The sequence below is a fragment of the Falco punctatus genome, assembly GCF_963210335.1.
Source record: "Falco punctatus genome assembly, chromosome: 14".
Taxonomy (NCBI): domain Eukaryota; kingdom Metazoa; phylum Chordata; class Aves; order Falconiformes; family Falconidae; genus Falco; species Falco punctatus.
The window spans coordinates 20,184,845-20,211,033 of record NC_137594.1 but is presented as its reverse complement, the minus strand read 5'-3'; the positions used below and the strand labels follow the sequence as shown (position 1 = coordinate 20,211,033).

The window sequence follows — 26,189 nt, the reverse complement described above, 5'->3', positions numbered from 1 at the left end:
GGTCTTCTGGATAGCTAGCACAGAAAGTAACTCAGCTTTGTTTTAACTTAAGATTTTTAACACTGCCATGCATGGAAAAGCCACTCTGTCTTCAGAAATTTAGCGAAGCTGCCTTCTCCACCTGCTGAGATCAGGTTTACTACCGAGTGATCACAAAAGTTAGCAGATGTTCTGTGTTCACATGGTGCATATAAGCTATATAAAGCTGCAGACTTGCAATGCAATCTTACATCAGGCATCTGTGTCATCCTTTATCAATGAGAACCAGAAGGTCTGTCACTTTGACTGTACATTTGCTACTGTCTGGAAACAGACCAGTCTGCAGAAGCTCCTGTTCAGTATTAAAACAACACTGGCTCATCCCTTACTAAGCTGCTAACTACACTTCAACGTAAGCGGTCTAACTGGAGAATATAATTAAATAATATCCAGAACAACTGCTCCTAAAGTACATTTTGCTCACTATTTGCCATATCAGACTGCATATTCAGGACTAGTAATGCTTGCCCACCAGTTGTTCGCTCCTCAGCGATGTGCTGGCACATGCGTATGTGCAGCTGTGCAGCGAGCCGGATTTCTCCACAGAAGGAAGGTCAATTACTATCAAATGTCTGAACACAGGCCCAGGGTTTGTAAGCGCATAAACAAACAGGTTCAGACAATAGGAGTCGGTATATAGTACTAAGAAAGTGCAACACAGCCTAGGTCTTATAAAAATGCTACTGTGAAAAAAGCATCGGTAATCCAAGCCCTTTAAATAGCATGAGGAAAGACTTGAGCATTGCCACAGACATCATGTGTGTTCTCAGGCAAGTCACATAATCTGTCTCCACTCCCAAACCCTAAAAAGAACAACCACCTCTTCTTTCTCAGTTCTGTCACGACCGTTACCACTATCTCTTTCTGAACATGATGGTATTAAAGAATGCCACAGAAATATCTGCCAATTAGAACAAAAAGCATAGGCAGCTCCATTTTTTAATTTCATTATCCTACTGATTTGCAGCAGTTAATGTATTTTTGGGGATGAAAGGCTAGTCTTAATCTTCACAAAGAACACAAAACACCCAATAGTCAGTTTTACTTTTGTGCATTTAAAAAGAAAAATCATGCTAAAGCTCTATAATTGGATATTTAACTCCAGTTCTCTGCTGCAAGCTGTAAATTCTCCAGATATGCCTCCTACAAATTTAAACATAAACTTAAAAAACACAACCAAGAAAAAAAAAACCCTGAAAGATACAGCAATGCATTAGTTTATAAGCAGTACAACTGACTAGTAAGTCACCAAATATGGGACTAGTAAGGTATAAATTGTGAAAACAATTCAAGTAGCATGGTAGAGCAGGGGGAAGGCACATCCTTTATAGACCAAGTTCAGCAACACACAAAACTGTGAAAGTTTAAGCTTTCAGAAAAGGATGATTTACAACAACTGTCATTTTATGAAGCAGTTCTCCCTCTTCAATGATTTTGTGTTCTGTTTTGTGGTCATATCAGATTACGCAAAAAGGATAAAAATAAAATTTACTTCTGTCAATCATGTACGCTAGAGGCAGCTCTGTCATGTCCATCAGAAGTTCATTTGTTTACTTGTGTTAAGAACACTGGAAATGTACTAGAAAAACAATGTTCTCAATAGCGGGAGCTCATCAATGCAGAATAATAATGAAGCTGCACTAGTTTAAGCAATTTAAACAACAAAATACTACAGCATATCAGATGTTTACAACTGACACTGAATAAAACAGGAACATGCTGGGTCTCAGGGTGTAACTACATGTTGTGTTTTTTTCAGCAGCAACTACCCTCCCACACAGGCTCACACGCAAAGCAGGAGGGGAAACGAGAAGAGTGGTATTTTTAACCCAGATGATTTTGGCAATCAGATTTGCAGTGCACCGACATAAACACCTGTATATACACAACTGACAGGATGGCAAGCTTTAGGACATGGGGAGAAGTGAGCAACCAGGACAGGAACTGCAGGTGTTTTCACCATAAAATAAAAATGTAACATGCAACTAAACCCTCAGGCCATAGCCTGGTATGCATTTAAACTAGAATGGCTGTCCTAGTGTACATCCAGCTTCAGCCTGAAGTAACAGAATTAAGTTCTGAATAGGGAAATAACAGTCATGAAATTTTATTTGGCTCGTAAGAACAAACTAAATAAACATGAAAATCAAATGCATCTGCTCAAGTCATAAGCACGTTTCAGAAAGTCAGGTACTTCTGTCACAGCAAATGGAGTTAATCTCATTTGAGGTTTTTTCCTCCTTTTCTTACAACACCTACGTTCTCATAATCTTTCATAGCAGAGTGCTTTGAGATACATCGGTAAAAAGTGACGTACAAAGCAGGTAAAGAATCCAGCTTGTAACCATAAGATTCAACAAGAATTAGTCATTTAAAGTTCAGTTACAAAAACAGAAAATAGCAACAGAAGTGCTAGGCAGTGTTTACACCCGTGCCTTCTCCCGCTCTCCTGGTATTTCTGGTTGATTATGAAGCATGTATTTATATGAACATTTATAGAGCTTGTCATTCAGTATTTAAGAACTATTCCTTAATACTCGTAACAGATTAAAAAATATTTACTTTTTGCTTTAAAAATCTGTAATTCTCCAGGGTCTTCTTTGCTTCCATTTTTCTCTGTGGGTGTGTCAGTGAACAGGGCACAGTATTTTACTGCATAACACATAAAACAGGAGCTGTTGCCCTCCAGTTTGATGAAGCCTCATTTGTCATTCAGTGTTAGAAAGTCAGCCTAACATGACCCAGGAGTTCAAAGATATTAAGAAATACACTACAGCCTTTTGGAAGATTCTTAAAATGACACAATACATCTGTGCAGTAGTAACTAACACATAGTATTAACATCCTATTTGCCACTGCTATTCTGAAGATGAACTACGTTATTCTATACAACCAGTTGTTAGACTTTGTGAAAGGACTGCAGCCCTGCAATCCCAGAGCATCTGGCATGTGTAGACATGGGAACTGGGAAAAGACTGAGCACTCCAAAACTGGTGTGTTGTGCCTGACCCACAGGAAGAAGACTGATCATAAAGATAAGCGAGAACATCAGGCAAATACTGACTGAAGAGAACAAGGGAATTATGTGCTGTAGTTGCCAGCCAAAGGTTTGTCTAGACTCTTGATATTGCAGGCCAATTTATCACCCACAGCCTAACTCTTCCTTTGTGGGGGCAAAATGAGCAGATTCCATAAAAGGCTCTCCAGTTATTCCAAGTTCTGGTTTATATTGCACCTATAAACTGAAATTCTCACCTAACCACTGAAATGGATGTGTTCACCGCTGATCAGCTTCTGACACCAATGAGCTTGCTGACAGCAACCTGCTGCCCTGCACAGAGACAACTCCAGGTTTGCAGTCTGCTCCAGTCCTGAACCAAGCACTGAGCAGAATCCAAGTTTCCAAGATCAGAATGTGTAAGTAGGGCCATAGCAAGCAAAACAAGACAGGAATGTACAAGAAAATGGATATTTCAGTTTATAGGAGAGTATGGTGACATAGGCTAGGGTCTGTGTGAAAGGCAGTAGAAAAGGAATGCAATAAGCCAAGGCAAGAAGTTTGAGTGGAGAGGGTTACACAGTAAAGGGAGGGGAGACTGCAACAGGCGCATGCCTCTTTCTGTTTATCATACAGAGCATGGCACAGAGGCTGAGAACCAGTATGGACAGTATTCGAACAAACTAGTTTGGGAACTCTTCACACCTCAGCAAAATTACACTGTACTTCTGCAGCTGTCCTACAACATGACAGAGGGCAAACTATTCCACAGCAGGCAATCCTACCATATAGTTAGCTCTGGATTTCAAATCATTAATATTACAGCTTTTCACCAGTATAGTTTATAATACAGCTTTAATGTCGACTTCAGGTGCACAAAACTGAAAGGCTCCATACATCAAAGGACTGAAAGAAGCCAGAAAGTTATCTGAAACTTTCCTGTTTTCCCAGCTGTTCACATGAATGTAGAATCAGAAACACCTTGAATTCACTTTGCTAAAACTGACACAGGCAGAAACAGGAACCAAACAACCAAACGAGAAAAGGGGAGGCTGAAGCTGAGCACGAACACTATTTTTCCAGCAACTTTCAGAATGTTTCCCCCAAAATACAAGGGAGACCATATTAGTGTGCCTCACAACAATGCAAGCCCTGAAACTTTGCATCTCTTCACAGAGTCCTAAATAGCTTGTGTTTATTCCAGCAGGACTGGAGGTTTCACTTCATACCGTACCTAATCAGCCTCACCTCCTGCCCCCAACCAAAAAATCTAGGCAACCTGGAAGACAGTAGCATTTGCTCTCAGAAGTCTAAATTTGACAAATTGCACTGATGAAATACAAAGACTCTGACCTAATTTAAAGAAGCTATGCAAAATACAAAATGTTGACAAGATTTGCTTAGTGGTTCTTTGGATTAAGCCACACATTCTCTTGTGGCCTTGTCACTCGAGTACAGTTATCCCAAATGACACCGTTACAAGCCTTTTGCAATCATACACAGTTACTCCATCTCCTCATCTCTTCTGAGTTTCTGATTTAGGGAACAACTCCTAGAAAGCATCTAAGATACACATGAGTAGCTATAAATCACTGTAGAGATTGTTACAGCCCATTATGCAGCCATCAAAAGCAGTGAAACACTGTCGCTAATGGTCAATAAGTGCACCCTGACTGCCTTATCAGCTCATCATTCTGTTCTTAGATTATGCTTTCATTTTGGGTAGATACAAAGGGTTACTCTGTAAAACAACTTCAGTTAGCAAGTAAAAGTTTGTTCTCTGTCCCAGCTACAAAGAGTCACACTTCTGTTCCCTCTCCAGTATGGTACAAATGTTGCCTGTCACTGAACTTAGGTTTTAGTGGTCTTCCCATTTTCTTCTATTTACCAAAACCATTACAAAAAATAAAATCTAGGATTAAAAAACACTTATCCCAGCATTTGTTCCTAAAAAGGAAAGTTAGCAGCCACTAAAACATGAAGAATCATTAAGCCGGGAACTTAAAATTATTTGCTTCCTGCAATCTCAAATAACCTCATACATACGAAAAACGGAAAGAACTCTGTTTGAAAGGACCTAAGAGTAAGTCTAAAGAGGAATATTTACAAGATTTTGAAAATAACCCTCTCCACCAATCTATTAAAAAACAAACAGAAAAATTCAATTCCATCCAGCAATTTTGCTACATTAAAAGTATTTCTCATTTTTAGAAGTGATGACTATCCCACAAAATGCAGTCTGAGAAGCTATTTTTTAAACAAAAGTAATTGCTATTAATCTAAATATTAATATGAATAACATGTTTCTACATTTCTGGGACTAATAAATTAGCTGTAAGTATCTGCATATGTTTCTACCTACGAATGTATTTTATGAAGTTCATATGAAGTTTTTGTTTCTGCTTCCAACAACCAAAACCCCAACACCACCCAAACCAAATCCAGAGTTCTATTTTCACAAATTTGTTGCTGAAAGATCATGGGTTTATATAAAGTCAGATCTCCAGGAAGTTGATTCTTCTCTCCTTCCCCCCCACACATAAAAATGAGGACTGGGCCTCCCAAACTAAACTGACAAAAGTATCTTCTCTTCTACCACACCTATCGTCCTTTGTCTGGAAAGTAACCATAAGCATTCAGTGCCACCAAGACATTTAATCAGAAGAGCCACGTAAATGATTAAGTTCAGCTGTTCAGTTAACTCGCGAGATGTGCGAGACACAACACAGCCCAAAGCCCTGCGTATCGACCAGTCCTACGCTTCTTCAGATTTAAACTGATCTTCCCTGAATGACTTTGAACAATTCCACAATTTTTTTTAATGTTCTCTTTTGCCAGAATTTCACAATACTCACAGATCTGTGTACTAAAGGTAGAAAAGAACACTGGCTTGTTAATAAGCTTGCTCCTGCCGTGCAGTTTTACTTAGCCTTACTGATCATTTCACTCATCTTAAATTCCACTGTCATCCGAACCCCACATGGCATGCCTGGACAAATGCAAGGACTTGGATGTTGTTTTACAGGCTGGGCTCACTGCCAGGTCTGCTCCACGCACTTCCCTGGCCCACTAGGGCAGCTTTAGGCAACAACTCCCGTATTTATGTTGTTCCTGTGAAGGGCTAAACTGCTGCTTACTATCGAACCAGGCCCCATCTACCCTCATTTCTCACTCGTACACAGCAACATTACTTATTTGGCTGCTCTCCGGGTGGCATATGACAAACTGCTTGCAGTTGTACAACACAAACAAAAGGAAAAAAGATGACCATCATGTTTTAAGCAGAGGGCTACTTATTACTTTGAAGAAAGAAAGGGCTTATTTCTAATTTTCAGAAATCATGCAAGATAAAACCAGTAGCACAAATGCTTTTGTACCCTGCCCATCTCCCACATCCCAACAGTCAGGATTTGTTTCCATTTGCACTGTGCCCACAACTCAGATGGGAGGGAAGGGGACAGAGGGTGAGGTGCAACTACAATTTCACACACAAAATAAGCAAATTTGTCAAACCAGGGATCTTTTTCAAATCCCCACACTATGCAGTGACTCACTACATAGTGTTCTCAATGCACTGTGTAGTGGTTCAAGAGCCATATGCCAAACCATAAAAGTTATGAAATCAGATCAGGTGCAACTACAACTGCTTTGCAACAGCACACAAGAGAGTTTGGTATTTTCCCAAGTGGTCTCATCCTGGTCAAGCTTTATCCAAATAGGCAAGATTTGATTTAGCCAGCATGCCATGAAAAAACACAATGTATTCAAACACATCAGCTTCCCGGGATTACCATTTTAATGTTACTCTTTGTGGTGAGGCAACTGACTCCATTGACACCAGATTTGACTTTAATACACTTTTTCCTCTGGTTCTTCGTCAGTGAAATCTTTTCTTAAGTTATCTTGAAGTCACAAGGTTCTTGACACAGACCCTCTATTTTTGGCGAGATGCAGCTGTTTGGTTTACCCTCCTCCCCTCCATCAGCAGATTATATAACCGCAGCCTAAGACTGGATTTGCTTTATGTCCCTGCGTGTCAATCTTTTACGTGCACAGATACCAGCATCCGCTAGCTTGTACAATAAAATCGTAATAACTAAATTACCCTCAAGTGGTGGTTTCCATTACAATACATTTAATGCTCAACATCTAATAAATAAACAAACATTAATGTTAAGAAGTATGGTTTATATCTAAGGGAGGAAAAAAAAGAAACTGACTCAAGCGACTTGTCCATTCATTCCTTTCTTAAAGTTGCACCAGTTGATCCCATCTTAATCCACATGAGCACTCTTTTGTAAAGCAAATGTTTAAAGACCAGCACACACAGCTCTATTTATATGCGTGGCTCAAATTATACATATTAACCACCGAGTTACTATCTTGTGCAAAGGCTTTCTCTCCTACCCATTTATATATAGGCAACCAAATCTAAACAGAATAAAAAGACTTTAAAAAGGAATAAAACTTCAGGTGAACCACACAGGTGTGCAAGATGGTCTGTTAAAAAAGTACTTCAGAAGATCATGTCTCACAAGTTTCTCTCAGCTAAGGAAAGCAAACTTTTAATCAGTTCTGGATCAGAAATATTTGATCACAAAAATGAATTTCACCAAGAGCAACCCTCAGTCAGCTCACACCTCAGGTTCACAATTACTGCCAGCATTAAGCCTTTAATTATCCACTCAGTCTAACTGTGAGACTGCTCTCTTTCCCACCACAACTTGCTTAGTATCGCTTACCTTAATCACCATCTCAGGGAAAAGAACAAAAAGTTCAAGCACGCTGCAAACTTCTGGAAACAGCTTAGGCTGTTTTCTACTGTCTACCAACAAACCCTGACAGCAATACCTGTCATGAATACACATTTAAGAAGTGAAGAATATTTTACATATTAATGATCAAGGCAAAGGTATAAAGACTAGTATTGTGGTGGTGTTTCAGTACAAGGCATTGGCTTTAAGACTTCTACTATGTATCTAAATTAAATGACACTTATATTGTGCCAGTTTTTGCCACAGAGCTTGCTTCAGAGCACTCAACACCACGGGAGGGAGGTAACTGCCGAGCAGCCCAAGCAGCCTGCACGCGCTCATAGAGAAAGAAGGTCAGACACAGAAACCTTCAAAAGAAAAGATCAGGTATTACCTTGACAGTCACAATAGCAACATGCGTATTTCCATTTTGATCCTTAGTAACAGCCTCAGGCCAACTAATAGGTCTAAGCTAAAAGACAAAAAAAAAAAACCTCAAAGGAGAGCAACAGTATAGAAGTTTTCAAACAAACTAAAGATCCAAATCCAGATACACTGTCCATATCCAGAGCGAGGCTCCAGCTTGCAAAGATGTTTTGAATTGTCACTAAATTCATCACAGAACTGGGATATTTTTCATACTTCTCATACCATGCTTTTCAGGAGAAAAGTAAGAGATTGTGAGATTTCATCTGTAACAAGATTACCAAATAGTATTACTTAACCAAATATTAAGTCACAGGAAACAAGGAGAACCTCTTTTCAGCTTGTTTCATGGTTTCCAAGAAAATAAAACAGATATTATGAATCAGAAGTCCAAGGAGGGTATTTTTATCAGCCCTCATATTTTGAGAAAACAAATATACAGAATCAATGAAGGATGACTACTTAAATTGAAAGACAATAAGAACTTCTCCTCCTCTGCTTCACAACCCAAGAACAAAAGGTGGGTGTTAGGGTGAAATTCCACATATTGCTCTATTTTACTGGGTAGCAAAACCTTAGCCTGTCTTTCACTCTTAGAGGACCTCATCACAAGTAAGAGGAATGTTTTAGATAGGATTCTAAACAGCAATACCAATACCCCCTCTGTCAGAATTTCCTGAGTAATGAAATAATTCATTTTCTGGATATTGAACAGTTTGCAGCCTCTAATTTTAAGTCAGTCCCCACTTCACATACCAAGAAGAAATAATTTTGGATGTTACAGAACCGTACAAGATCCTGAATTCCCAGCTTAGTACTACATACCCCAAGTTCTTTGAAGACCTTTACTTTGTAAAAACTCATTATTTAAAACGGGAGCTGAACCCTTAAAATAAAAATTTGGCTAAAGAAACAATCATAGCAACTTGCATTTGCTCCCCTTTTGCACAGTTTGGCATTTAAACAGTATGCCGCACCCTCAGCGGAGTTTTTAGCAGTAGTGTGAAGACCTTAATGCAGTTTATTTGTTTAATGTTTAATAAATTCTAGGCAAACTTCCAAAAATTATATTGAATAGTAATGCAAAACTGGGGGGGTGAAAGGGATGGAGACATCATTAGAAAAGCATTCCAAATTAAATCTGACTATTCAAGTGTCACACATGACATCTTAAAAAAATCTCTTCATTAAAGAGACCAAACATGGTGGCTTCTCAAATACATTAATTGAAAAAGTTAGTTACATGACCATCTATTTTAGTAGAGGGTACAGACCTGAATGATACTGTCATTCAAATACCTACTCAGGCATTACAAATGCAACTGATACAAGGTGGCAAGATGCAATCAGATGCAACTGCAACTAACCCAAAGGGTTTGGAAGAAAAGAGTATACCAAAGAGATTTGGTTCGCTTCAGAGTGAGTGCTCTATAGCATTACCCTTGCACACTGGAGGCCCGAGTTATTTTGTCAGGAAAAGATGAAGCTTTTTAGTACCTAGAACTGTACCACCTGTTTTGAGTGCTGAACACAACAACAACAACAAAAAAAAATCAAAGTGCCAATTTCTTTCCTCTTTGAGACAAGGGCACTAAACTGTCTAAGAAGAAGAGTGCAAGATTTTGTGGAAGGTGCTTAGTACCTAACTTCTACTTAAAAGCAGCTGAAGAGCTTTTGACAATCTCTAATTTGGCAACCATTTGAGCAAATTTTCACTTCAGCTTACAAGCTATATGGAATGGGCTATGCCTTAGATTTCAGGCAAAGTATGCTACAAAGACTGCAGTATTCGACTACAGACTGCCAAGCATATTTAAACCATCTTTCGTGCATTCCCCTCTGCAGCAGGAACTACAACTTTCAGATCAAACACACAAGCACTACTGCAGAACATTAGTCTCAATTCCTGCCAATTAGCACAAAACTAAACAGAATAGCTCACTTTTTCTTGCTTTTGGTTAAAAATACAGTTAAAGATAAAATCTACATATATATATATACATGCTTATGTACATACATACATAACAGAATAAAATCCTCAAAACACGACAGAAGTCTCAACATAAAAGAAAGCATTAACATAGATTTCCATGTTATTTACACAAGAACTTAGTACTAGACGCTTCTTTCATAAGGGTGCCAATCCCAGACACTTCTTCAGATACAGCACAAAGCATGAGAACATGTTTTCAAGTATTCGCCACGATCATGGATGACTTAGTATTTTTAACATTATTTATTTCAGATTAAGCAATGTTCCCTGTGACCTACATGGTTTTTTATTCTCATACATTAGGAAAAAAAATATCCTCACTTTGCTGCACAACGGACAACATCATTGAAGTGAGTGATATGGGCTTATGAGACCCAAGAACTTTAGTTTATCTAGCTAATATACTCGGAAGAGGAATAAGGGGGAAATGTAAGACTTCCAATATAAGTCCTCTCTTATGTGAAATCTATTTCTTCAGATGTAAAATTAACGGACAGAATTAAAAGCTAAACTCTGGCAATCCTTTTAATAAAATACTTGAAGCCAGAGCCCTATTCTAACCCTTTCCCCTGAAGGCCACATCTGTGCACAGCAGGCGAGATCATCTCCAGTATTCCACAAAACAGTGGAATTACTGAGTTACAGATGCAGGATTTCTTACTGAAAGATCAGTTTATGGTCTGAGTATCACATTTTCAAAATCTGCCTTAGAAATAGTTTTAACTTATCAAGCACATAAAAATTCACCATATTCGGAGTAATAGCTGAACTGCTTCTTAAGGAATGCTACCAAAATACAAATATTATAAAAGGGAATTGAGTACCACTAGTATTTCCAGTTTTCTGAGCAACTTGTTTTCACATTCTCATCTATCATCAACTGAGGAACATAGCTAAGACCACTAGCTTTGTGTAGAAAAAAACCCCCACAAGAGGAATAGCGGGGTGTCAAGTATTGTACTCTGTTAATAGTCCCCATTGTTTCATATGGCTCTGTAATACATTTATTTGGCTAGCAGATCTCAGGCCCCCTTTCCAGAAGCACCATCTGCTACTCCTGCCTATTCTAAGCAAAGAAAAATCTCCCTTTATCTGAAAGAATCTGTAAACTAAGTCTTAGCACCAAGAAAGTTAGAGATTTTGCAACAAATTAATTCTGAGTGTTCGCACTGGATTATATGCGGACCGTATCGAACAATTTGTTTTCTAATCAACTTATGCAGGCAACCGAGTCAGAGAACAAAACAACATGGCTGCATCATTTAGCCTGGATCCAGCCGTGTTCCAGAGCTATCTTATCATCTAACTAGTTAGACTTAGTGCACTACCAATTAATACTTATTTCAAGTAGGTCAGAAAAAAAAAAGCACGCAGCCGTCGACCCGTGGTCCAGCCGCACACCGCACAGCTGGCTCTTCTGGATTCCCCGCAACATAGTTTGCAGGAAACACTTTATTTTCTGCAGTTTAAAGAAACATGAGGCTTTTTAAACGGGGTTTTCAGGCTCCGATACTACAAAACAGAATAACATGGAAGGGCTCCGAGACATGTGTATCGGCACACACGGACCCAGCAGCCCCCCCACCTCATCGCGCAGCGTTTGGCCCATCCACACGCACGTACACAAAGTTTGTAAGAACACACTGGAGTAACGACGATGCGTTATACACGGGGAAGGGTTCGGTTGAAACTTTTCACCGCCAGAGCGCCAGACCCGCCCGCAGCCCGGCCCCGCCGCTCCCCTCCCGGTGCCAAGTGTAACGGCACGCTGTGCTCACCGGGACCCCCCCGGCCGCCCCCCCGGGCGCTGCAACGCCGCCCCAGCCGGGCGCCGGCAGCACGGCGGCTCGCAGGCGGGTCCCCCCGCAGCCCCCGGCCCGGGATGGGGGAGCAGGCCCGCCAGACCCAACCGGCCCCTGCCCCCACGACTGCCGGGGGGTCCCCCCCCACCCCCGCCCCGGGGGGTGCTCCTCCCGCACGGCGGAGTCCTCGGGTTTCTTTACTCGAGGAAAGTTGTAAGGGCGGCCCGGGGAGCCCCGATGGCGGATCGCCCCCCTCAGCCCCCCAGGTCCCGTGAGGCGGCCGCAGCCTGAGGGAGCAGGGAGGAGGAAGAGGAGGGCCGGCGCCGCTTCCCCGCCCCGCCACCCCCCGTCCCGCTCTCCCGCGGCGGGGCAGGCGGCAGCCCCCCCTCCCCGCCCTCGCCTCGCTCGGAGGAAAACAGGAAGCCGACCCCGACGGCCGGGGCGGCGGGAGCGGAGCGGCCGCGGCGGAGCGCACCTGCAGGCCCCAGCGGCGGCCCGGGGCCGGGCTGCCCGTCCTCCCCGAAGATCAGCCTGAAATCGAACTCGTCGGTGGCGCCGCAGTTTGCCGTAGTCATGGGTTTGGCCGGCGAAGCGAAACGAGACCCCCTCGCCCTGCCGGGCCGCGCCGGACTCCTGCCGGGCTGCGCTCCCCGCCGCTGCCCCTCAGGGCCGCCTCATAACACCGGATGGCGCCGCGGTCGGGAGGGGAGGGGGTGGGCGGGGGAGGGGAGGGCGCGGGGAGGCGGCAGCGCGAGCGGCGGCTCGGGCCCCAGCGCGAGCTCCCGTGCCCGGGCGCCTTCTGTCACTCAGCGGGGGTGGGAGGGCGCCTACTACGGGCCGCGGCTGGCCCCGCCCCGCCCGGCCCCGCCCCGCGCCGTGCCCCCGGGCAGCCCCCCGCCCCTCGGCGGCGGTTCCCACAGTTGGGCGCTCTCACGCGGTGACGTCGGCGGCCCCGGTGCGGCGGAGGGAGGGAGGGGGGGCACCCAGCGCACATGGCGCCCAGCGCTCGCCCAGCCCCACGCCGCGCGGGCTGCCGGGGCTTGTAGTTGGTTGGTCGGCCCGCAGCGGGCGCCCAATCCGGTGGAGCCAGATGAGCACAAAGGGGCGGGGCAGCGCCGCGGGGTGCGGGTGCCACGTGTCGCCCCGTCGGGGCTGGGAGCGCTGGTCCGGGACGCGGCAGCTCCGGGGGCCCGGCCGTGAGCCCCCTGCAAGGCGCACGCAGCCCCCGGGCAGAACGAAGGGGGCTCCCCTTTGTGGGGCGCGGGCTGCGCGCTGCTTTTCTAAAAAAAAAATAAATAAAAAAATCGTATGTAAATAGGTGGTGTTCTAGGCGCTAGTTCGCGGCTTGGGTAATTAGGTAAGTTGGCGCAAGCTGAGGAATGTGACTTGGGTAACACATGCCGTGAAGGGCGCTAAGCTGTCCACCACCTTCCAGGCTGCTGGGAAACAGTGGTGGTGCAGCAACTGTAAGGAGACTAATCACAATACTTCTAGCAGCGTGTGCTATCAATGAAGGCAGCCCAGCAGCCGTTCAGAAGAGCACAGAAGTTCCAGAACGTTCTGCCTGCACAGTAACATACCATCATCCATTTTGCCTCACAATAAGCTTAAAAGACAAATACAAGAATGAAAGAAAACGTAGAGTTTAAGTTGTTCATATAGCAGAAGCATCATTGCCAGCAGTAGATGGCAGGGTAGAAACCGTAATTGGCCCGATGTGCCTGGAATTTGCAGTCTAAGAAATCCTAGAGCAATTTAATGAAACTGTCACTGGGTGCTGTGGCATTAATAAAAGATTAACTCTCAACACCTGTGACCTAGGAGGATTTTAGGTTTGTGCAAAAACTTGGGCATTGATGGGAATTAAACTGCTACTCGCAGCCCGTCACGTTTGCTTATAGATAGTGATGTGATAGTAGTTTTATTTACATTATGGACTGAAACTTGCATTAAACAGAAATACCGTTGCAATGTCCTTTAAACGTTAAAGGACTGGGTTTTGTTACTTAGTTGAAAAATTAACTGAATGAAAGTTACTGTGTCATGACTTTCTGGCCATGCGGAAATTATAGCTTTATCTGTTAAAACTGGGTGACCCATAAATAACTAATTGGAATTGTTTCTATGCACAGGGTCTTTTTGTGTTTGCTGCTGTTCAGGTGGATCCAAGCCGGTGTATTGTAAAACCCCTCCCGGGACAGGAGGGGTTTGCCCAAGTGAAAACGGGAGCTGCTTTTATTGCCCGGAATACAAAACAGCCATATGTTAATCTTTTTCTTAACCTGCTAATGCACCATCCTTTCTATTGCCACTTCCCAGCACCGCTAGCTATTTCTTTACCTAAAATACATGAGCAGCTACAGCTACTGTTTCTACAATACTTAAACCGAAGGCTGATGCTCTTGTTAGGGTAGCCAACTGCCTCTCCTGAAGGAAGCCCAAACCTTTATAAGATGCTCGCACCCAGTTAGCCTGTAGCCTCTTTTTACCTCTAAATCCAAGGTCATGTAGCAAGACAAGCTGGTAAAGAATGTGTAATTGGATTAACCGTGGTTAAGAAAAACCCTTGTGCATTCCTGAATGAAAACAGGTCTACAATGAACAATTCAGTAAAACATCATACATATAAAATGGTTCTTAGCAGCTAGCTTCTGTCTAAAAACCTTTGGGTAATCTTTCACATTTTCAAAGCAGCTATGTTAGAATTTGTCTTATTGTTAAATAATTGTTGTGTCAGATTACAGCACATGGAGTAACCATAGTAGTTCCCTGTTCTGCTATACCAGTAGATTATTCATTATGCATGTCCCTGGAGAAAAATACAACCAAACTTGTTCTCTCCACAGGGGGAAATGTGAACACAAGCAAGTATTTAATCTATGTTCTTTGATAAGATGCTCAGTGTGTATTTCTACAGAGTATGTTAAATTAAAAATATGGGTATTATTGTCTTGTTCCTTTGCCTTAACTGTAAAACAAATCTTTTCTCCCCTGTTTGAGACATTATTCATTCTGAAAACTAAGACACATGCAGGTCATCAGGCAGTGCTTTTAGTCCTACCTACAGATGTCAATTAAAAAGAAAAAGGACCATACATCCTAAAATAAAAGAGTTACTGGTTATGTCATGACCACCTAGCTAACAAGTTAAGAATTTACAGAATATGTAGAAGGAAAGGTGGCATTGTAAGCAATTAATAGTTACTTACAGTAATCTTTATAAAGCTTTTTACATCAAAATAAGATACATCTGTCCGAGTTCAGAACTTCCATTTCTTGCCAGCAACATCCTTTATTTTTGTCTTCACCATATTTTTCATTTTGCTGTCCCTTTCCTACTGCACCAAAATGTGCATCCTTCCTGCATTTGAATTTTTAGAAGAAAAACACCTTCAGACCCTTTCTATACATCTGAAGAGTAATTGGGGCATGACTGAGAGTGAGTTGGCAGAATCCCTAGAACAACTGACGTGAGCTTACATCAATTTCCAGGGACTTATGTCAACCTCGAGGTCCACAGCATGGATGGCTGATTCGGCTTTTGCTTGCTCTAGAGAAGAAACAGTGGCAGTAACAAGGGAAACTTTATTTTTTTGTGGTTTTGCGAGGAGGGGTGCTTTTATTTATTTATTTAGTATGCATAGGTGGTTTCTGTCCTTGTTGCTTTTAGGCTATGTTATTGCATCCAGATGGGGATACACCTTGATCTGGTCAGAAGCTGGAGTTATTGTATGTGCTTTGAGAAGGAAGGAACATGCTTCCTGTGGTATTTGAATCTTTTCCAAACTGGGGCTATTTTCTAGGCGTGTTGTGACTTTCAGCTCCAAAAACCTGAGGGCTACATTGTGCTGTGTTTTATTTTCCACACATCATCCTATGCTGGATAGCTAGGAATTCTGGATCTGCAGCCACATCCCAGATCTGTATTTGTCTTGGAGTAATAGGGATTCCTCCCCCCTTCCTACGGGCAGCAAATCAAACCCAGCTGTGCAATTGTAGCCAGAATAGGCTTTGGAAGAAGCATGGTCAGGCATTCGTTCTGCATGATTCAATAAACCAAACAGCCTCAAATTAAGAATATAACACATAAGGTTGTATTTCATGTGCTTGATATCGTTCCCGTTTGTGGTTGAATCTGGACCTGTTTAGAAGCCACACACACCAGCGTGGCATAGAAAGGGCAGATGAGAAAGCACAGAGAAAGACTCCTGGAATCAGCAGATAGTGTTCCTTGGCTGCATCTATGGCTCTGCCGTTTACAGCTGCTATTGAAAAAAGCACCAGTGCAACAAGGGAAATTTTTTGACTGGTGTGAATGTATACTTAAACATTTAAACTCATTTGCAAATGGCATACGAACAAAATAATCGCAGCCTTTATGTCTTACAGTTAACGAGACACATCCATAGTTTAAGCACGCAGAATGGTGTTTGTGGGAGAAAGATACTATTTCACTACGGATGCCATGTTCAGGAAAGTGAAATCCAGCAGTCATATAGGAAAGAGGCTTCCATTCTGCACACAAGGTCATAGGGCATTTATATTTAATATGTGACATCTGGCATTTTAAATAATTTCCTTGGCTAATTACCAGTGCCTGCGTGAAATATGAATCTTCTGCCATTGGGGAATTAAAAGGAAAATAAAAACAAAACTAGATTGCATAGCATTGGAAAGTTTTGTAGGAAAATTAGAAGTTGTCCTAATTCAGGCATTAGAATACACGGTAACAGTAGATAGAGTAAAAGGGAGTAATTTGACTGAACTTGGATAAATTTTAAGTTTTTCATGAAAATCTAGTCATCCTTTTAAGACTCCCTATGCCATGGCTACTAATTACAACACTATCTAGATCTTGTGCTCAGCATTTGATCAATGGGGCATTTGTAATAGCAAGATTACAAAGTTGGGTGTTTGGTTTTTTTAAATGCCTACAAGGTGTGTGTTGACAAAAACATAACTACATAAAAACTTAATGAGGTCACAGTCTCATTTAACCATTTTATAGTTTTCCCCAAGAAGTTTCATCACTCTCCTAAACTTACTGCAGTCATATAAGTACACTTTAATATATTTTTCTTCAATATATTTTTACATTAAACAATCATTGCTTTGCTTTATTGTTTGTTTAACATTGTGCCATGTAAAGCAGACATTACTTCATAAAGTTTGCTGCTGCTTTATATTTCTATCGGTTTACAGAGCAGGTTGGAATCCTCCCATCTGGAGGTTACCATTGCACATGTAAAAAAAGATCACAGGGTCTAGAAATCTGGCACTTAACTGCATGGCTCTCTTCACAGGCTTTATATTCATAGCACTGTGTTCTCGGATCATCAAGTGAAAGCAAAGTAAAATTATCAGCTGCATTATTACTGATATCCATATACAAGGACACTCCAGGCACGAGTATTTACTTCTGAAATGATTGCTTTTACAGATACCTTAGAGTCTTATCACAAAGCCTAAAGTGGTTTGTGAGTGAAATCAGATGACAACTGAGATTGCTACCAGAACAAGAACAAACTCCTCTAAAGCACAGTGATATTTGCATAATATAAATATTTGCAGAAACTCAAACGGGGTTTCATATAAGTTCTTAGGCTTGATACAAAGACCAAGGTGGCGTTTTACTTACTTTTCCATATTTTATCTTTCATTTTTAACTATTCATTAGCCAGCAGACAGTCCTCTCGTACAGCAGTGGGACACAGAAAATACAGGTTCCATTCCAAGCTTCCAATTCCCTGTAGTCCAATTTTTAGACTTTCTTAAAGCAGCACAAGTAACTTGCTATTTATGTAGACACTTAAAACACTGCCCTAGCTGCCTTTCTAAGGTGAGGGTAATACAACTTCTATTGTTCCTCTTTCTACTTAGATTGTAAATGCCTCAGAGTAAGGCCTCTCAGGTCTGGAATACTTCTTATGCACTGTTTGAACAGCCAAGCAGCCTGGCTAGATGATTTGAGGTTATTGGAAAAAGAAAAGCATCACACAACTGTTACAGCAAAATGGAACCCCAGTCTCCGAGCCTTTAGCTGTTCTGTTCCAGGATCTATACCTATTATGATACTCCTATGATACGGTTCTGCTTTGTCAGAGTGTAGTGCACGTACAGTTTAAGGTGCACCGTTTTTTCTGCATTCCATACATACATTTGATGTCCTTTGATTAGCTCAGACACAACCACAATCTCACGTGCTTACATCTTTCCTCCTTGTATACTGTAATTTAATAAATTATATATCACCTTTGCTTATCAGTAAATTAAAGTTGCTTTATTGCTATGTTAATTGTCTTCAGGGGTAGCAAAACAATATTTTCCCTCATTGCAGCTTTTCACCATAATTCAGAATAAGCAACCAGAAGAAATGCATTACTAATCTTTTCCTGACATGCCTGTTGCCAGGTTTGTGCGTGAAGCCTGATGGGCTCGCTTTCCAGTGGGGACTGTCGGCCTTGTGCAAATCACTCTTTTGTCCTTGACTAGGATCAGACTAAGCCAACATAAAACAATAGGTTCTAATACTGCCGAAAACTTCAAAGGCTCCCCGGTAGTTTGGATCTTGGACTTCTACCTTTTCTCTGTGAAACTGGATCCATTTTACAGCCGTTAGATCACATATGCTCACACCACTTGCTTAGTCTGTGCCTAATGAGCTTTCTGACCCAACATCTTAATTTGGATACAACAGGTTTTAGCTGAGAGGCGACAGGTGTTGAACACTGCAATATCCCAGCTGTGGCAGGTGCTTGTGTGTCTTTTTTGCTGTGATCCATTCCACAATGAAGTCAAACAGGCCAGCCAGGTGCTCTACATTTATTTTTTCCTTTGCATTGGAATAGAGGCAATAGTTTTCATTAGCAGCTATTACCTCTCAGGTTTTTAGTTGATTTGAGTTTCTGCCTGGCTTGCTGTCCAGACTGTATGTAAAAGGGTTGATTCTTTGACAGAATGAGGGCTGGGAGGTTTAACTATTCAATTTGGTCACAAAATCAATCCTCACTACAAGCAGTCATCTGATACTATACTGCTGGTCCCGGTCCTTATCTTACAACCCTATCCCCTTCCCAGGAATAGGCTTAGCTGCATCATCTGGCTCCTTATGTGTCAGACTGGATTGGGATAAACATACTGCTGTATATTTAAAATTTATGGAAAGTAGAAAAGACAAAGCGCAGAAATGAATAACTGATTAAATACTGTCTCGGTATTCTTCCACAGAAATGAATAACTGACTAAATAGTATCTCAGTATTCTTCCAAGCTGGAACATGAGCTATTCAATTAATGAAATGATCCCAGTCAGCTCTGGAAGAATATGAATCAGTAAAGGGTCACCCAGTTTAAAATGTATTTATTTTTGCTGTGTTTGTAGATCCTATATATTTATTCATCAACTAAGTATAAAGAATCATCTAGCTGTTAATTTACATTGAACAAAACAACAGTTTCAATGAATGCTCACATAAAATGGATTTTTCACATGTATTCAAGCTAGAAATCTTATCCCAAGGATCTATGTCATCTAGTTGGCAAGCAGAAACAGATCATATTATCAGTCTTTTTGCTTTTATTATCAAAAAGGCCACAGATATCTGAACATGCACAAATCATCTGTCTACAAATGCAAAATAAAATGTTTGACCTGCTGCTTACTCCTTTGGGGACAAGGGCCTGGTGCTCCCATATGTTAAGAAGCAGTAGTAATACCAATAAGCCACAAGGAGGTAACTAATGGTAAACTGAAGAACAAATATTTTTAGATTAAGAAATCTGGTAAGAGAAAAAGCTAAACTTGTTAAATTCTACATTATGACATTATCTGATCAGTAAATAGTTTTGTGAGGTCCTTACCAAATTTAAATAGATTATCTTCTCACGAAAAAATGAAAACTGTCTGAAATAATTGTATAAACCATGACATTAACAGTGATTCATGTTAAAATAAAGATACATCCATTCTAAAGCATGATATGGACTTCAAAGCAGTCAAAATCTTTTTTCCAATGTACTTCATTGCATAATGTCCTTTTGAGGCATTAAAATTGCTTGGGTTTGACAGATTGAAGATATGAATATGTATACAATATGGTATGTGCCTTTACCACATAAAATGTTATCTAGTTTACATTTGAAGTGTTCAAGACTGCACTGGTTTACTGGTAAAAAATCATAACTATTCATTTTTACTCAGTTTGATTTTTTGAGAAAGCATTCGCTGGTGCTAAGGTTCACAATCTGTCAATCGATTATAGAAAGCAGCCAACAATTGCAAAATGCATCATTAGAAAACTGCTCAGCATGCAGACAACTCTCTAATCTTGTTAACTACATTTAGTTTCCATCATTGTTAGGCAAAAATGTCATAGTGGTTATATCCAGAATAGCAGTAACAATTGGGAGGCAAGCATATAAGGAGTGGAAACTGGTCACCTCCATGATAAAGGTAGGTGATTGGTAACAAGTAGCTTAATATCCCTAAATGAAAGGCACTATATCAAATTTAAAAGCTATTTAGGGAGAAAGTAGAATGGAAGACAAAAATCTCTATATATTATATACGTAACATCCAAAAGGTAGCAGAAACGCAGCAAAATGATGTTTTGTCCTTGAAAAACTAAGTTCCTTATACAAAAGCAAGAGAGAGACGAGGTTTGTAAAAGATGCTGGGTTGACAATGCCAAAGAAAAGTAATTAGCACAAAACCCAGTTTAGGCTGCAAATTATCAACAAACCAGTGTCCTATGCTGTGAAGTCCAGCGAATACACTTCAGTGATCTTCAGTCCATAGTAGGAAGACTGACATTTTCAATGATACCAGAGATGGAGGTGTCTTTGATGTATTGACACCTGCAGACTAACACTGCGAAACTATTGGCTGGAAAGAGATTCTGGGGGCAGAACTGACGTGGTATGGCTTCAACCAATATCATGAATACTAAAAGATGCCATACACTTCTGCAAACCATCTTCAAGCCCTTTTCCACAGACGGAAGACTAAAACAAACCAGAGCTTTAGCAGCAATTGCTATGAAACTAATATCTGGATGAAAAAGAATGCAAAACCCCTGAAGATCTAAAGAAAATCAGAACTAATGCATGGCACGGAGTGAAGTGTTCTTTCATAGGGACATAATGAGATTTTAAAGATATGTTTTTAATAATAAAGATAATAAAATGGGGGGTAAATCACAGAAAGACAGTGTTTTATGACCATTTGTGGAAGAAAAAAAATATCAAGAAAACAGCAATAAAATTATTCAGACTGGGAATTTATCTAATTACAAGGAAAAAAATATTGAAGGCTATTGTTTTGTCCTATTCTGTCTCCCTTTACTATTTCTATTTTTATAGACTAAAAGCCAAGCAAAACATTATCAAAAAGATGAATGTTTTTTCCAAGTAAAATATCTACTGCTGATATGGCATGTAACTTTTATACTATTATAAACAAAGAAAATAGGCAGACTGTAGGTACATCTGACAGTGCCCTCCACAGAAGCACATCAAATAAACTAATGGAAAGAGGTGCCACATATACAGACTCTTACCTGGTCAGCCACTGAGCCATCAGGAATAGAGGGTACTGGACAGAAATCCAAGGTAGGACAACAAAGGACACGTTTTCAAAAAACTACAGTAGTATGACTAAAACACTGTCACCGTAAATAGATGTTCACGGCACACTAGCTGGTGATAATAGCTATCAGGATGATAACAGCTTATTTCCTATTTAAATAAAACCAAACATGCCTCTTTTCCAAGTTTTGTTCAGTCTGCAACTGAACAGTCCAGAATATTTTCTGAAATGGGTAAAGAAAAAGTTTTTAATAAGGGGAGGATCCTGAGGAATAATGTGTGTTTTAGCAACAGTGTGCACAGTAGTAATACACATTTGGTTAAGTTCCTTTTAGAGTAGGAAGTTATGGGTTGAAGCAGTTAAAGTGAAAATACCTCATAGATACTGTTGAAAAAAAGGAATTAATTAACCCATAAACCCACCAAAATGACAGGTTTCTAAACAGAAGGATGGAAGCTACGTTTTCTGAAAAAATATTTTAATATTTATAAGGTAACACAAACTAATAAATTCCATGGAGGTGCTCATACTTTCACGAAAATGCCTTCATTAACTTAATAAGCCTTTTTGCTGAACTAAATATACTCACAGACAAGAAAAGGCGAGGTCTCTGGAATCTGCTACTTTGTTTTCCATTTGAATTAAAACATATACATCTTTTCCAGTTTTGCTCAGTTAAAACAGAAGAAACAATCCATCAGCCATGAAGTGGTTTCTGCTGGGCAGGGATTCAGCAGGAAGTAGTCAGCAGGACTGTGTATACCCACGACCACTGCAATGCATGACTTTTTTAGCATGTAGTAGCATTAAGCTGCCCTGATGGCTTGCCATGCTTTTGCTCAGCAAAAAAATGCTGAAGAGAACAGCTGCCCTTCTTGGTGCTCTCCTGCAAGCAGACTCTAATCCTCTGGGTTTATACAGTTGTTCAAGAAATATTAAAAGGAAAAGCCTTCTAAAGCACCAGAGGCACCAAACGGGAAACTGCTTGCTCAGAGTTTTATCTGTTTCAAGAAAAAGTGTATTTGATGCTTTTAAAATTTTTACAGTAGCATCTTCCAAAACCAGTCAATATATTAAAGATCCGTATCACAGAATACTGTTTCATGTTTATTATCACAAAGGGAGGGGTGCGTCTGCTACAGTATGACCATACACTGGAAATTAATCTTTTCCAGTCAAGACAGTACATGAAAGTTATTTGTCTAGCAGCTTCCAAAGTTGTAAACCCAGTTCAACTGGCTACCAGGCTCTGACTGTGCTTGGTACAAAACTATTGGTATGCACCAGTGAATCAGACAAAAGATCAAACTAAAAATAGTTTCAACATCAGTATTTATATACCTTCAGAGTATTAAAAACAGTCTCACTGTTCCTGATTTCTTGAACTTTTTTCTCATTGGGAATGCTCTAACAAATTATACCGAGGCTGTTATAAAATTGATTGTAAAAGTTTAAAATTAAGCTTTTAAATTAGAGTAGAAAATAATTGGAAGCCACGAAATGTTAGAGTAAAGCTTGAAAGAAATCCAAACTTGTTAAGGCACACAATTTCATGTACTATATCCAAGCAATGTTAACTCTTTCCTATGGTAGTCCTTTAAGTTGGAAAATAAATTTGATCCATCTTTGAAACATGATTTTAATCTGGGATTACAATCCCTTATTACAGAAAATTATGTCAAACATTTAGTATTAATTTCAGTGTTTCTGGTGTCAACAACTTTGTGAAATATTTAAAACTCTTCTGTTAATCAAATGTAACATCCGTTCACTGCGTGAGGCTTCATGTTAGGAAATAGTAGCTATATGTGGTTTATATTGCTAGAGAAAATCACAAATAAGAAGGATCCTAAAAGGAAAAGAATTGTTGCCAGTAAACTGTACAAGACCAAAGGTTAAGTAACTCTCAGAACACAAGGTTACGGGTCAAAGTAGTTAAAGGGAAAATATCCCAGAAATACATTTCAGAAAATGAACTAATTAATCCATAAAAACACTAGAATGACAGGTATTTAAAGAAAAGGGTGGGAATAATTCCTTTTTGGGAAATGTACTTCAGTATTTGTAACACAACTGGCCCAAATACGACTCAAAATTAAAAATGAAATTCAAATTGTGTAGGATTTAAATTCCTTTGTACTTAATATATCCGCATATCTCAGTAGTGGCTCGATCACTCAAGAAAACCAGTATTCTTAAAGGGAAGGTTTTGCATTTTTTCTGCTTCAGTTTAGGGTGTATTTCTGTAACACCTTAAGCCAACCTCACTTATAGTTGCCGTAGCCTGGCCCTCCACCCTACCCTGAGCTGCTTGGTGCTTTGTGCTGATGTGAGCACTGTGCAGTCAGTCAGCTCAGGGATTTGAGCCAGTTAAAAAACAGCTCTCCAAAGAAAGCAACTTTTTGTCTCAGTTCCCTGAACTGGCTCATTATATGGTAGCATGAGTGGCACAAGGGAGGGACCTCAACTAACTCAGTTCCACACATGTTTGATATAAGGTCCTAAAGAGCCCCTGGGACCATCGGCTGTCCAACAGTCAGTGGCTAACCATCTTTATATGAGCCCCATAGTTCACAGTCTAAATAGTGACTTAAACTATAATTAGCTTTAGGTTCCTCTAATAGGGCAGCTAGTAAATTGAACAGATGAAACCTCACGAAATCTTAACACTTCTGACAAGGGAACTGTACCATCTTTCAGCAGCAAGTCAAAAATCACCCACCGTGACTTGTTACTAATTGTTGGCTGGAACCAACAGAGCGAAGGTACACGAGATAGCTGCCTGACAGAGACGCCAGCCTCACGCTTGCTGTCTCTCCTATGACCCTCAGAGAACCGACTTAACTCACTAAACCAGACGGAAGTGCCTCGCTCACCTTTGCCAGGTTAATTTTTCGCCTGGGGCAGTGTAAGGTGGGAAGGGAAGCACTTTTGGGAGCAGCAGTTTTTTTCAGCTCAGCTCAGCCTGTCGCCTTTGCCTCTGAGGCTACGGATGCTTGCGCCGGTCTGATCACTGCTGTGTTTGGTGAAAAGGTTACCTCTCCCAGCCACCTACACAGCCAAGCAGGGAACACTCCCTTTTCAGCTAGTTAAAATAAGCCTCGTTAGCCCACACAGCTTAAACAGCAGATCTTTCTTAACTCCCTTTGAAAATCAGGATGGAACCTGTATCATGATCATTACTTTATAACCTTAGTTTTCTTCACCAGCAACCCACCTGCCTATGCCCCAGAGCCAGTTCTCTGAGCTATCTTAGGGGCGTGTACCAGAGCTCTCTCATTATGCACCTATTTTGCAATGAGGCCACAACAGACTCGTGAAAGACACGGCTTTGCATAGAGCCCTTTCCTGTTCCTCTGTTGTTGTGCCTTCTACACACCACCTCCACTCAAAAAAGAAGATAAAAAAAAAAAAAAGTAATTTGTACCAACTGAACATACCCAGGTTTAAAAAAATAAGGTACTGATAAGGATGAACCTGCTGCTTCAACATAAATTGTTGATTGCTTGCCTTGTGCTAAAGTGCGTGTGTACATGGAAGCTTTTAAAACATTGGGTATCTGCAAGCTGGATCAAAGAACAATCTACAGAGAAGAAACACAGGGCAGCAAATGCACAATCACAGATTTTGTGACCTACAAGACTTGCAGGAAAAGCCAGTCCAAGTCAGGTACAGCACAAAAATCACTGGAATTGGTTCCATTTGACTGAATGCCAGAGCACACTCTAATCTAGGGACCAAAGCCAGACCTGACCCCATTTGCAGGACCTCTGTTGCTGTTTTAAACATGTAATCTTTGCTGTGCCCGATAACAAACCAATGACGACAATAACTTAGCAATTAAAGAATAATTAGCAAAAGAAGCAATGCTTTGATCTGCACCAGTTAGTCTGCCATTAATGCCAGCTGGGTATATTAAGTATAGGTCTTTCTCCAACAGCATTTTAATCAATTTGAATAAACAAACTAACTTACACTACATGATAAATTGTAACAGCTAAGTCTCAAAGCCCCCTCCTTTATTCATTTATACTTAAAAATCAGCAACTTAGCCACTAAGGTAAATTGCATTTATAACAACAAGTAGTAGGAAATTAATATTTACATCTGTTTGTACTTGGAGACTAATAAGACTATGGTGCTAGGCAATACCAGCTTAATGGTTTGTCCCTTCCCTCTGCACCATAGAAGCATGCCATCTGATTAGTTCTTTTGGCACAATCATTTGTGAGACCACCCTGTGAGCCAGACCAAGGGAAGTGACCCAGCTTCATTCTTTATTTGGGGGGAGCAGCGGAGGATTGCTCAGGTCAGGGAAGTTCCCTGATCTGATCCACAGTGTGGCCCCACAAAAAGCTGTGTCAGCACAACTGTTCAGTGATGGTGCAGTGGCTGCAGTAAGCAATGCAGACCAAGGATATCTGAAGTTAGCACTACTGCCAAATGCTCTGTGTAACAAGACAAATGTGCAAGAGCAGTAGTAGTCACTGTGCATGCCCAGAATGGGCAAGAGCTAGAGAAAAACACTCCAATACACTGCTGTTGTGTCCATGTTCTTTACAAACGCCGGTAAAAAAGTACTGTGACCAAGT

At 40.9% G+C, this 26,189-nt stretch overlaps 1 protein-coding gene across 3 annotated transcripts in view; it reads right to left on the bottom strand.

The window, feature by feature from the left end:
* The window catches only part of NFATC3 (nuclear factor of activated T cells 3), a 104,543-nt gene that overhangs the window by 61,939 nt on the left and 16,415 nt on the right, over positions 1 to 26,189 (bottom strand). Inside the window, exon 1 of one of the 3 annotated variants that reach the window (XM_080364756.1) lies at positions 12,488 to 12,954. The exons of 1 other annotated variant lie outside the window; for it this stretch is intronic. In XM_080364756.1, coding sequence (XP_080220882.1) covers positions 12,488 to 12,587 — 100 coding nt within the window. In that variant the 5' untranslated portion in view covers positions 12,588 to 12,954. Of the gene's footprint in view, positions 1 to 12,487; positions 12,955 to 26,189 lie in introns of those variants that run through there. One more of the 3 variants, XM_080364754.1, reaches the window with a different exon arrangement.